The sequence below is a fragment of the Chiloscyllium punctatum genome, chromosome 12, assembly GCF_047496795.1.
Source record: "Chiloscyllium punctatum isolate Juve2018m chromosome 12, sChiPun1.3, whole genome shotgun sequence".
Lineage (NCBI taxonomy): Eukaryota > Metazoa > Chordata > Chondrichthyes > Orectolobiformes > Hemiscylliidae > Chiloscyllium > Chiloscyllium punctatum.
The window spans coordinates 58,997,357-59,010,230 of NC_092750.1; the positions used below are offsets into that span (position 1 = coordinate 58,997,357).

The 12,874-nt window shown below is 41.6% G+C and overlaps 1 protein-coding gene across 8 annotated transcripts in view; it reads left to right on the top strand.

Annotated features, from left to right (window-relative positions):
- Positions 1 to 12,874, top strand: part of LOC140483865 (protein bassoon-like) — a 645,800-nt gene that overhangs the window by 465,413 nt on the left and 167,513 nt on the right. For all 8 annotated transcript variants that reach the window (XM_072582636.1, XM_072582635.1, XM_072582637.1 and 5 more), the window contains exon 6: positions 10,466 to 12,605. In XM_072582636.1, coding sequence (XP_072438737.1) covers positions 10,466 to 12,605 — 2,140 coding nt within the window. The remainder of the gene's footprint in view (positions 1 to 10,465; positions 12,606 to 12,874) is intronic.

The window sequence follows — 12,874 nt, forward strand, 5'->3', positions numbered from 1 at the left end:
CTGCTCTGACTTTTATTTTGGGAATTGTCACCATCTGGATCCTATCCAGTGGATGAGAATGGGAAACTGCATGTCAATGAGATGAGTTGACATACTAATGCATGCTAATCCATTCAAGTAGGCCTGTTGCAGCTCAATAGTGATTCAACACTTTGCTGGAATATGGAACTTTTTTGGGAAGCTCCTTGTTAGTCATCTGACACAATTCTCCCAATGTTTTTGCTATTACCCACATCTTTCGGGGGCTGTGAAGATTCTGCTGTATGTCTGAGATTTCTGTGCTTCCATCACCGTTTGCATGAAAAAGGGTTTCCTAAGCTGATTGTCATGGCTCTGATTTTACATTCTCTTGTCCTTGACTGATCCTGATCCACCATCGGTAGAAGGGTAAGTGGTGGCCTAGCAGTGTTATCACTAAACTATTAATCCGGAAACCTAGGAGTTTTCTGGGGATCTGGGTTTGCATTCTGCCATGGCGGATGGTGGAATTTGAATTACATAAGAACTAAGAGACTAATGATGACCACTAAACCATTGTCGGTTGTCGGGGAAAAACCTATCTGGTTAAATAATGCCCTTTTTAGTGAAGCAAATCTTCCATCCTTACCTGGTCTGGCCTGCATATGATTTTAGACCCCCGGCAATGTGGTTGACTCTAACTACCCTCTAGGCAATAAATATTGGCCTAGTTAGTGACGCCCACATGTCTGAATGAAATTTTTTTTTAAAAACTGTTTCTCTATTTGTCCTATCGATCCCTTTCAAAATCTTTAAAAACCTCAGTCAAAACACCCCTTATGCTTCTACATGAGAAGGGATGCAAGACTATCCTGGTTAATTTCTCCAAGCAATTTAAGCCTTGGAGCTCTGGTTACATTGTGGTCAACCAGGTGCTGGCAAGTGGAATGAGATTGGGGTGGGATATCTGGTCGGCATGTGCGAGTTGGACTGAAAGGTCTGCTTCATGCTGTACATCTCTATGACAGTAACTAAGGTGTAATGCCTTGGATCATGCACAGCATACCCTTCTGACCAATAATTTCTAAAGGTATGGAAAAAGCTCCCCCCTTTATAATTTGTGGTTTGTAAAGTCAAAAATTTCAAGCGGTTTTCAGTTGTTTTTGAACTATTATTACTACTTACCATTTCACTACAGTAATGTGAATACAGTGACCACTGAAATGTTTTGGAATCTCCACTGGGATCTTGCATTTCACCGTTTAAAAATGGGCAAGCAGAGAGAGGAGTTCATAAAACATCCAGCTTTATTAATAGGGGCATAGAATGCAAAAGCAAATTGATACTGAACTTGTACAAGGCACTTTTTTTGACGTCAGCTGGAGTATTGTGTACAGTTGTAGGTGCCACATTATAGGAAAGATGTGAGTGCACTGGAGAGAGTACAGAAATGATTGACAAGAATGGTTCAAGAAATATGAAATTACAGTTATGAAGTTGGGTTTAAGAAGTTGAGGTGGTTCTCCTTGAAGGGAAGAAGGCTGAGAGGAAGTTTGACAGAGGTTTTTGAAACCATGAGCAGGCTGCATAGGGTAAATAGGGATAAGCAACAAAGCAACAAGAATGAGAAGGTACAGTTGTAAAACAAAGTGCAAAAGAAGCAAGGATGATACGAAGGAAAACTTTTTTTCATTCAGCAAGTAGCTAGGGCATGGAATACACAGCTTGGAAATGGAGTGGAGACAGGTTCAATTGAGGTATACAAGAGGGTGTTGGATTATTACTTGGATAGAAATAGTGTGCAAGGATATGGGGAAAAGGCAGGAAATTGGTCTGAGGTAATGATGTATATTTAAAGAGCTGATACAGGCACAAAGGCCTCCTTCTGTGCGACAACAATTCTGTGATTTTGTTAAAATATTTGGAAGTGCCTTTCCTAGCCAAAATAGATGGCCTTACACTTAACTATGCAGAAATCCACCAGGCACAGTTTTGCTCAGTTAGTTAATCCATCAAGGTCTCTTTGTAATTTCACACTCCTGACTACGTTGCTTAGAATGCTGCCTATCTTTGAGTCATCAGCTAATTTATTTGATCTGTCAGGTTATGTGTAATGAATAATTGAATCGCCAGCTGGATCCTTGTGGGACACCATGAATTTCTTCCTTCCAATTTGAATATATGTCTATTAGCCATTCTCTCTGTTGTCTGTCTATTGCTTTGCAAATTTACTATCCAGGTCAATAATTTGTCTTGATTTTATTGTCTTTAACTTTACCACCTTTAATTAAAGTTTGTAGTCTCTTCTGTGGAACTCTGTCAAATGTATTTTGGAAATTACTCCTAGGCGCGAAGGAAGCTGGGTAACTATTAGAAGGGGGAGAAAGCAGTCAATGCAGGGATCACCTGTGGTTGTTCCCCTGAAAAACAAGTATACTGTTTTGGATACTGTTCGGGGGTTGACTTATCAGGGGCATGGACTGGGGCACAGAGTCTGTCCCTGTTGCACAGAAGGCAAGGGGAGAATGGAGGAAAGTGTTAGTCATTGGAGATGCAATAGTGAAGGGGTCAGATAGAGGGTTTGTTCGGAATGAAAGAGACTCATGATTGGTGTGTTGCCTCCCAGGTGCCACGAAGTGTGATGTCTCAGATCGTGTCTTTGGAGTCCTGAAGGGAGAGGGTGACCAGCCCCAAGTCGTGGTCCACATAGGTACCAACGACATAGGTAGAAAGAGGGATAGGGATGTAAGGCAGGATTTCAGGGAGCTAAGGTGGAAGCTGAGAGCAAGAACAAGCAGAGTTGTTAGCTCTGGTTTGTTACCCGCACCATGTGATAGCGAGGCAAAGAACAGGGAGAGATATCAGCTGAACATTTGGCTGCAGGGATGGTGCAGGAGGGAGGGTTTCAGGTTTATGGATAATTGGGGCTCATTCTGGAAAAGGTGGGGCCTCTACAAACAAGACAGTCCCCACTTGAACTAAAGGGGTACTGATATCCTTGGTGGAAAACTTGCTAGTGCTATTCAGGTGGGTTTAAACTAGCTCAGCAGGGGGATGGGAACCTGAGGTGTAGTTCTAGTACGCAGGTGGATGACAGTAGGGAGGACATGGACAGGATTTCATGGTCACAGGAATGTGCTGGCAGACAGCAAGCTGGTTTGAAGTGCATCTACTTCAATATCAGAAGTATGTGCAATAAGATAGGTACCTGGGACTTCAATGTTGTGGCCATTACTGAGACATGAATAGAGCAAGGTCAGGAATGGATGTCGCAGGTCCCAGGGTTTAGATCTTTCATTAAGATCAAGGAGGGTGGTAAAAGAGGGGGAGGTGTGGCTTTGTTAGTCAAGGACAGTATAACGGTGGCTGAAAGTATTTTTGACGAGGACTCGTCTGCTGAAGTGGTATGGGCTGAGGTTAGAAACAGCAAAGGAGAGGTCACACTGCTGGGAGATTTTTATAAGACTCCGCAAAGTTCTAGGGATGTGGAGGAGAGGATTGGCAAATCGATTCTGGGCAGGAGTGAAAGGAACAGGGTGTCATTATGGGGGACTTTAACTTCCCCAACATTGAATGGAAGTGCTCTAACTCTCATACATCAGATGGATCAGTTTTTGTTCAATGTGTGCAGGAGGATTTCGTGACACAGTGTGTCAAAGGACTGACAAGAGGGAAGGCCACATTGGATCTAGTACTTGGTAATGAAATAGGCCAGGTTTTTGGTTTAGTGGTAGATGAGCACTTCAGAGAGAATGACCATAATTTGGTTACATTTAGTTTAGCAATTGAAAGGGATACATACATGCCACAGGGCAAGACTTATAGATGGGGCAAGGGCAATTATAATGCGATTAGGCAAGACTTATGAGGCATAGAATGGGGCAGCAAAATTCAGGGGATGGGTGCAATCAAAATGTGGAACTGGTTTAAGGAACAGATATTGCATATCTTTGATAGGTATGTCCCTGTCAGGCATGGAGGACATTAAAGGTAAGGGAACCATGGTTTACTAAAGAAATTGTATCTCTTGTTAAGCGGAAGAGGGAGGCTTGTGTGACGTTGAGGCGAGATGGTTCAGATGAGGTAATGGAGAGTTACAGATTAGCTAGGAAGGATTAAATGAGAGAATTAACAAGAAAAAGGAGGGGACTTGAGCAGTCTTTAGCAGGTAGAATAAAGGAGAACCCTGAAGCTTTCTATAGATACGTGAGGAATAAAGGATGACGAGGTTAGGAATAGGGCCTGTCAAAGACAGAAGTGGGAAGTTGTGTGTGAACCCTGTGGAGATCGGAGAGGTGCTAAACTTATTTCTCATCTGTTTTCACTCAGGAAAAGGAGCATAGTGTAGAGGAGAAGACTGAGATATGGGCTATTTGACTTGAAAGGATTGAGGTTAGTAAGGAGGAGGTATTATCAATTCTAGAAGGTATGAAAGTAGAAAAGTCTCTTGGACCAGATTGGATTTTTCCGAAAATTCTCTGGGAAGCTAGAGAGATGGTTGAGCCGTTGGCGTTGATCTTTGAGTCATCATTGTCTACAGGCTTAGTACCAGAGAACTGGAGGATTGCAAATGTTGTGCCCTTGTTCAAGAAGGGCAGTAGAGATGACCCAGGTAATTATAGACCAGTGAGCCTTACACCTATTGTAGGAAAAGTTTTGGAAAGGATTGTAAGCGATAGGATTTATAATCATCTCGCAAGCAACAACTTAATTGGAAATAGTCAACATGGATTCGTCAAGGGCAGGTCGTGTCTCACAAACCTCATTGAGTTTTTTTGAGAAGGTGACCAAGCGTGTAGATGAGGGTAGGACAGTTGACATGGTGTACATGGACTTCAGCAAGGCCTTTGAAAAGGTTCAACATGGTAGGCTACTGGAGAAAATGCAGAGGCGTGGGATTGAAGGTGATTTAGCAGTTTGGATTCGAAACTGGCTTTCTGTAAGAAGGCAATGAGTAGAGATTGATGGAAAATATTCAGCCTGGAGTTCGGTTACTACTGGTATGCCATAAGGATTTGTTTTGGGACATTGCTGTTTGTCATTTTTATAAATGACTTGGACGCAGGCATAGGTCGATGGGTTAGTAAGTTTGCAGATGATACTAAAGTCAGTGGAGTGGTGGACAGTGTGGAAGAGTGTTGCAGGGAAACTTGGATAAACTGCAGAACTGGGCTGAAAGGTGACAAATGGAATTCAATGCAGACAACTGTGAGGTGATTCACTTTGGGAAGAATAACAGGAAGGCAGAATATTCAGTCAATAGAAAGATTCTTGGTAGTGTGGATGAGCAGAGGGATCTTGGTGTCCATGTACATAGGTCCCTGAAAGTCGCCACCCAGCTTGATAGTGCTGCTAAGAAGGCGTACAGTGTGTTAGGATTTATTGGCAGAGGAATTGAGTTCCAGAACCATGATGTCATGCTGCAACAATACAAAAGTCTAGTGTGGTCTCACTTTGAATATTGTGGACAGTTCTGATCGCCATATTTTGGGAAGAATGTGGAAGCATTGGAAAAGATGCAGAGGTGATTTACTGGGATGATCAGATGTACCCTACAACTCTGTGGAAAGCTAGAGAAGTGATTGCTGAGATATTTGTATCATCGATAGTCACAGTTGAGGTGCCAGAAGACTGGAGGTTGGCTAACGTGGTGCCACTGTTTAAAAAGGGTGGTAAGGACAAGCCAGGGAACTATAGACCAGTGAGCCTGATGTCGGTGGTGGTCAAGTGTTGTAGGGAATCCTGAGGTAGAGGATGTACATGTATTTGGAAAGGCAAGGACTGATTAGGGATCGTCAACATGGCATTGTGCATGGGAAATCATGTCTCACAAACTTGATTGAGTTTTTTGAGCAAGGAACAAAGAGGATTGATGAGGGCAGAGCAGTAGATGTGATCTATATGGACTTCAGTAAGACGTTTGACAAGGTTCCTCATGGGAGGCTGATTAGCAAGGTTAGATCTCATGGAATACAGCAAGAACTAGCCATTTGGATTCAGAACTGGCTCAAAGGTAGACAACAGAGGGTGGTGGTGGAGGGTTGTTTTTCAGACTGGAGGCCTGTGACCAGTGGAGTGCCACAAGGATCGGTGCTGGGTCCCTTACTTTTTGTAATTTATGTAAATGATTTGGATGCGAGTATAAGAGATACAGTTAGTAAGTTTGCAGATGATACCAAAATTGGAGGTGTAGTGGACAGTGAAGAAGGTTGCCTCAGATTACAACTGGATCTTGGCCAGATGGGCCAATGGATTGAGAAGTGGCAGATGGAGTTTAATTCAGATAAATGCGAGGTGGTGCATTTTGGGAAAGCAAATCTTAGCAAGACTTATACACTTAATGGTAAGGTCCTAGGGAGTGTTGCTGAACAAAGAGACCTTGGAGTGCAGGTTCATAGCTCCTTGAAAGTGGAGTCGCAGGTAGATAGGATAGTGAAGAAAGCGTTTGGTATGCTTTCCTTTATTGGTCAGAGTACGGAGTACAGGAGTTGGGAGGTCATGTTGTGGCTGTACAGGACATTGGTTAGGCCACTGTTGGAATATCGCATGCAGTTCTGGTGTCCTTCCTATCGGAAAGATATTGTGAAACTTGAAAGGTTCCAGAAAACATTTACAAGGATGTTGCCAGGGTTGGAGGATTTGAGCTATCGGGAGAAGCTGAACAGGCTGGGGCTGTTTTCCCTGGAGCGTCGGAGGCTGAGGGGTGACCTTATAGAGGTTTACAAAATTATGAGGGGCATGGATAGGATAAATAGACAAAGATTTTTCCCTGGGGTCAGGGAGTCCAGAACTAGAGGGCATAGGTTTATGGTGAAAGGGGAAAGATATAAAAGAGACCTAAGGGGCAACTTTTTCGCACAGAGAGTGGTACGTGTATGGAATGAGCTGCCAGATGAAGTGGTGGAGGCTGGTACAATTGTAACATTTAAGAGGCATTTGGATGGGTATATGAATAGGAAGGGTTTGGAGGGATATGGGCCAGGTGCTGGCAGGTGGGACTAGATTGGGTTGGGATATCTGGTTGGAATGGACAAGTTGGACTCAAGGGTCTGTTTCCATGCTGTACATCTCTATAACTCTATGACTCTATGTTGCCTGGTCTGAAGTGAAGGCTTTATGAGGAAAGGCTGAGGGACTTGGGTCTGTTCTCATTGGAGAGAAGGACGCTAAGAGGCGACATACAAAATTATCAGAGGATTATATAGGGTGGACAGTGAGACTCTTTTTCCTAGGATGATGACATCTGCTTGTACAAGAAGGCATAGCTGCAAATTGAGGGGGGAAAGATTTAAGACAGATGTTAGAGGCAGGTTCTTCACTCAGATTGGTAAGGGCATGGAATGCCCTGCCTGCCAATGTAGTTAACTCAGCCACATTAGGTGCATTTAAACAGTTCTTGGCTAAGCATGTGGATGATGATGGGATGGTTTGGGGTGATGGGCTTAGATTAGTTCACAAGTTGGCGCAACATAAAGGGCCAAAAGTTCTGTGCCATATTGTTCTATGAAATTCATATTACATAGTCTACTATTTTAAGTTTATAGCTCAAAAAATTCAATTAAGTCTTTTGACATGACCTACCCTTTGTAATTCATGTTGGCTATTTCCAATCAGCTCAAATTACCCATGTCCTCAGTCACACACTCAAATACAGTATTTTCTGAATGCAGCTGTAAGATTATAATTCGCTTTTTGAAATAATTTACAATTTTGAAATTTAGAGGGACAATTCTAAATCTAATTCTTTGTAAAATTTATGGCTCTAGACTATTCATAATATCTTCTATTTCCTTTAAAATTCTGACTGTACCTTACAGGAGCCATCACATACTGAAACTGTGTCAGTATTTACTGTATTCTTTTTTCTAATGCTGTCCTCTTGCTTAAGTAGATTTCTGTGAGTTTCAATTCTGGATTCTGGTGATATGGTTGAGGCATCTCAGCTGGGCATATGTGCTGGATAAAGCACTGTGGGTGTTCTTCACAGTGAATCACCACCTCGGGTATTATTCATACAGTATGATTCATTTCCGGTCATAGTAGTGATGGGAACATAGACGGCTGAAGGGCCTGTACTGCGCTGTAGTGTTTTATGTTCTATGATATTGATATTTGCAATAATTAAATATTCAGTATTGAGAAAATTGCAAACCAGAGATAAGAATAGAACTGCTTTTGCAATGCAAAGGAAAACCTGTTCAAATCAAATACGCAACATCAATGATCAATGAGGAGATGGTGGAGGAAGATGACACTGAGGTAGCAGATGAGCTATGATCTAGTTAAATTGCGGAACAGGCTTACAGGAGTAATGGGCCTACTCCTGTTCATATGACTTTACCCGAATCAGGGAGACTTTAATGATTTGAAAGTCAAATTTCAGAATTGCACTTTGTCTCCATTTCTGAACCAAATAGCTTGTAGAAAACAGCCAGACAATACAATTTCTGTTCTGAGTACATGGGTCTAAGTAGATGGATCATGGACTTGGAGACAGTAAGGACTGCAGATGCTGGAAGTTAGAGTCAATAGATGTAAAGCTGCAAAAGCACAGCAGATCAGACAGCATCTGAGGAGCAGGAAAGCCATCGTTTCAGCCTGAAACCTTGATTTTGCTGCTCCTTGACACTGTCTGACTTGCTGTGCTTTTCCAGCTTCACATCTATTGACATGGCTCATGGATGTGCCTCTAGCTAACTCCAGGTTTAGTTTGTTTCTAATGTGCTTGATAATTGTGTAAAATTAGGGTACAATATTTCCATATTTTTGAATCTTTATTGACATTTTAATGCATCTTTGTGTTATGGACGAGACCAAACCTCCTCAAAACATGTGAAGAAGATAGCCTAGACCCAAACTTTTTTTTACTACTTTTACAAGCCTAACTACCAGGCTTGAAGCAAAGTACACTTTATTCATACACTTTTCTTTCTTCCTCATGGGTTTTCTTTTTACCCTGTGGTAAATGATCTTTCCTACCTTCAATGAGATCTGCTTTTTTCTTAGCAGCTGAGGATTTCTCTTTTCCCAGTTTCTATCCCTCATGGGTTGAAATTGATGTCAGACGCCAAACTTTGATTTATGAACCAACTCATAACCATCTGCCATTTCTGCTGCTAATCTTGCAGTCGTAACACTCTGCTCTTCTACTTGAAGTTCTCAATCTTAAGGAAGTAAATTTTTGAACTACTCCAAAATAATAATCTATGCATTTTCAATGTTATTATTCACCTATCAATTATTTTTTATCCTTTCAAACTCAATATATGTTTCACCAGGTTCCCTCATTACATTCCTAAAAACGTCTGTAGGATTCTGGCAGTTAGATCATATGCATTTAAAATAGCATTTTTCACTTCATCATAGTCCCCAGAAACCTCCTGTGATAGTGATACAGATACCTCACTAGCTCGACCTAACAACTTTGTTTGGATCAACAATATCCATGTGGTCACCAGCCATTTCATTTGTTTAGCCATTTTCTCAAATGAAATGAAGAAGGCTTCCCTGTCCTTATTGCTGAACCTTGGCAATGCTTCATCATATTTAAATAGATCCCCACCAGGCCTTTGATTACAATGGGATTGCTCTCCATTACTATTCTCATCACTACTCTTACTTTTCCCTCTACCTGCACCATTTTAATTCAACTTCCAACTGGTAGTTCCAACTTCCAAAGTTCAGAAATTCTCTTTCTCCCTTTCTTCTCTCTCTTTCTGTTTTCCTTCTGTTTCAATAATTTAAGTTGTAATGAAATCTATTTCATTTTCTTTTCTTTTTCTCTTGCTTTTGCCTTTCTTCTTCTTTGCCAAAGCCTCTAATTCAAACTGTTTCATTTGCAACTAAAATTTAGCCAAAGATTCTGTTTCTGATTTCTGATTTCTGGCAATCGTGCATGTTGAGCTTTTGCTGCAATTACCTCCCTTTTTGCATGGACAAAGGCAGACTATCTGCCAATTCCAAAAGCTGTGCCTTACACGCCTTTTATAAACCACCCCAGTGATGTCTTCCACACCCAGGAAACTCTTATCCTCTGAAAGCCCTTATTACAGCACCTCTGTCTCAATCTCTCTCCTTAAAAAAAGGACAAAATACACCCCTTAAAGCCATAGTATCATCACATCTGATCTCATTTTCTTGCTTGAGATTTATGAGTTACCAAATGTTTTCAGGCTGGAAATGTTTCTCTTTCATATTTTTATGGTTGAGTCCGCGATGAGGGAGTATGCTTCCGAACCTTCTATGGTATACTAATACTTACAATTTAGTTTGGTGGTCTCACTTAAAGCTGCAAACAGACTATGTTGTGCGTTTATAGAGTAAGTTCAAATGAAATAGTTTATCTTGCCTGCTGATCAAGGCTAATTCAATTAGGTAATTGTCTTGGGTTTAGGAGGATCTCTTCTGTATGTTTGTACTGTTGAGAAAGTAAGTAATTCATAGAAAATCACAAAATGACATGATGTACACAGAATAGTATTGAAAATATACAATTTTGTTTTCTCAGATTGGAAATTTGCAGCAGAGCACTATGAAGAAAGTGAAAAGGACCCTGCCCAGTCCTCCACCTGAAGAAATCATACATGGCAGTGCACAGTTTCATCCACAGCTGTTTGGAACCTCCCTGTCCCGGAAACGGGGAACTCTACCTGACCAAGTCACTCGTGATAGACTCCTTAAGGATATCAGCCATGAGCTGGAGAAAGTGGAGCAAGAATCAAACAAACTCCAGAAGAAACAGGCAGAGCTTGATGAAGAAGAAAAGGAAATTGATGCTAAGCTCCGCTACATAGAACTGGGAATTAATCGTAGAAAAGAAACCTTTGTCAAAGAACCAACGAAGCGAGACGTGGGATATGTCCGAGGCTTGGGAGAAGACAGAGATTATATGTCAGACAGTGAAGTCAATAATATCCGAATACCTTCGTATAATAGCAACAGTGTCTTAGCCAGGCCACAAACTGCCCCAGTTAATCAGTATTCTGAATTCTCAATGGCACAGCACCCAACCACATCATCACAGTACCCTCCGTCACAGACCACTCCTCAGGGTTTGACAAATTACCAAACTGCAGGCTATCAGCCATCCCATTACCCAGTTCCCAACAGTTACCAATCGCAAAGCAATCTTCAGTCTCACTCCACTTTACATTCTCAAAACACTTGTCAGCCACATGCATATCCCCAGAACACAAACTACCAGACTGACAGCAGTTTACAAAATGTACCTGGACTTCAACCATCTCACCAATACCAAGCTCCTAGCACTTATGCAAATCAGGCTTCGTTTCAGTCTGGCCATAATGCTCAGTATCAGCAACAGGAAAACATCTTGTCACAACATCAGAAACCTCGGCAGACATCATTAGCAGATCTCGAACAGAAAATACCCACCAATTATGAAGTAATTGGTAATCCAAATGCAATTATTTCTGCTACTCCAACAGAGAAAGTTTACACATCCACAACGATGAGTAACAGTTATGACCAGTATAAGAATGCAGAGGTGAGAGTTGCTGATAGTGGAAATGCAATAGAAAGTCCTTCAACTAACTATTCAGCGGACTCTCTGTATACAAACCTAGAGCACAATGTTTCTCGTAATTATGTTATGATTGATGATATCAGTGAATTGACCAAAGAGAATACCTCAGCATCAGAAAACCAGAAAGTAGATCAGCCCGCTCAGCATAGTAGTTCAAGGCATGCTAAAGAAAAGAATAACTTTCCAGAGCCAACTAATTCCATTAGAACACATGCTTACAATAAAGCAGATGATGAATCAGAGGAAGACATGTATGACGTCCAGATATCAGACCATAGAGGGAAGAATGGATACCAAAGGAATTCTGATAGCCATAACAGAATATCAAATTCTTCAAGTGGATATTACTATGCAGATAACAACCACAGACATTCCTCCCGCGCAGACAAGCACAACTCTTCTTATGGGTCTCAAAAGCATTCATCAAAACAAATGGCTCCTGCTGTAGTATCTGCCAAGCGCAGCAAACACAGAAAGCAAAACATAGAACAGAAAATTTCAAAGTTTTCTCCGATAGAAGAAGCCAAAGACGTGGAATCTGATTTTGCTTCATATACTGTCACGACTTCAGCTGCAGGAAGTAATGTAATTCTTAGGGCGCAGAAGCTTCAGGATGAAATAACGTATGGTCTAAAGAAAAATATTTATGACCAGCAGAGATATTCTGGACACATTAGTAGAGAAGCAATGGAAGATTCAGAGAGAGGATACAGCAATGGCAACAGATCAAGGTCATCTTCAATGTATGGAATGGAAAAAGCAGGCAAAGAGGCAGCAAGTCCAAGGAGTAAATCTTACGAGAGAGACACAGTGGAGAGGTCTCAAAAGATGGGAATGGGCCATAGTCGAGGCCGGGCTCCAATAAAATCCCAGGCATCTGAAGAGGAAAGTCCTCTGAGTCCAATGGGAAACCAGATGCATGGGGCACGGACCTCGCGAGAATCACTCCCACCAAATGTTGTAGATAGTAGATCCCAATTTGGCTCCAGCCATTCCCTGCCTGATGTTCAGGATGTGAAAGAGACATCACGTAGCCATACCTACAGAGAAGACGATGGTTACGTCATGGATGATATGCACTGTGCTGTTTCTGACAGTGAAGGTAACCAACATCACTGGTGATCTCATCAACTTAAGACAGATCATTTACAAAGCATGTTTGATTCAAAGTTCCCAACAGAAAAAGCAGCTTTTCAACAATGTAAATATGTGCATGTATAGCAACAGACTTAATTCTTACAAGGTTAAAGCCTAATTGATTGGCATGTGCCTTTCTCCTTTTGTATGCACTTTTTAAAACCACTTTTAGCATGCTGCGCAGCTCATTATTTTTGTTGGTAGTATGTTTGTTCAGTGATGTGTTTTGTTGGT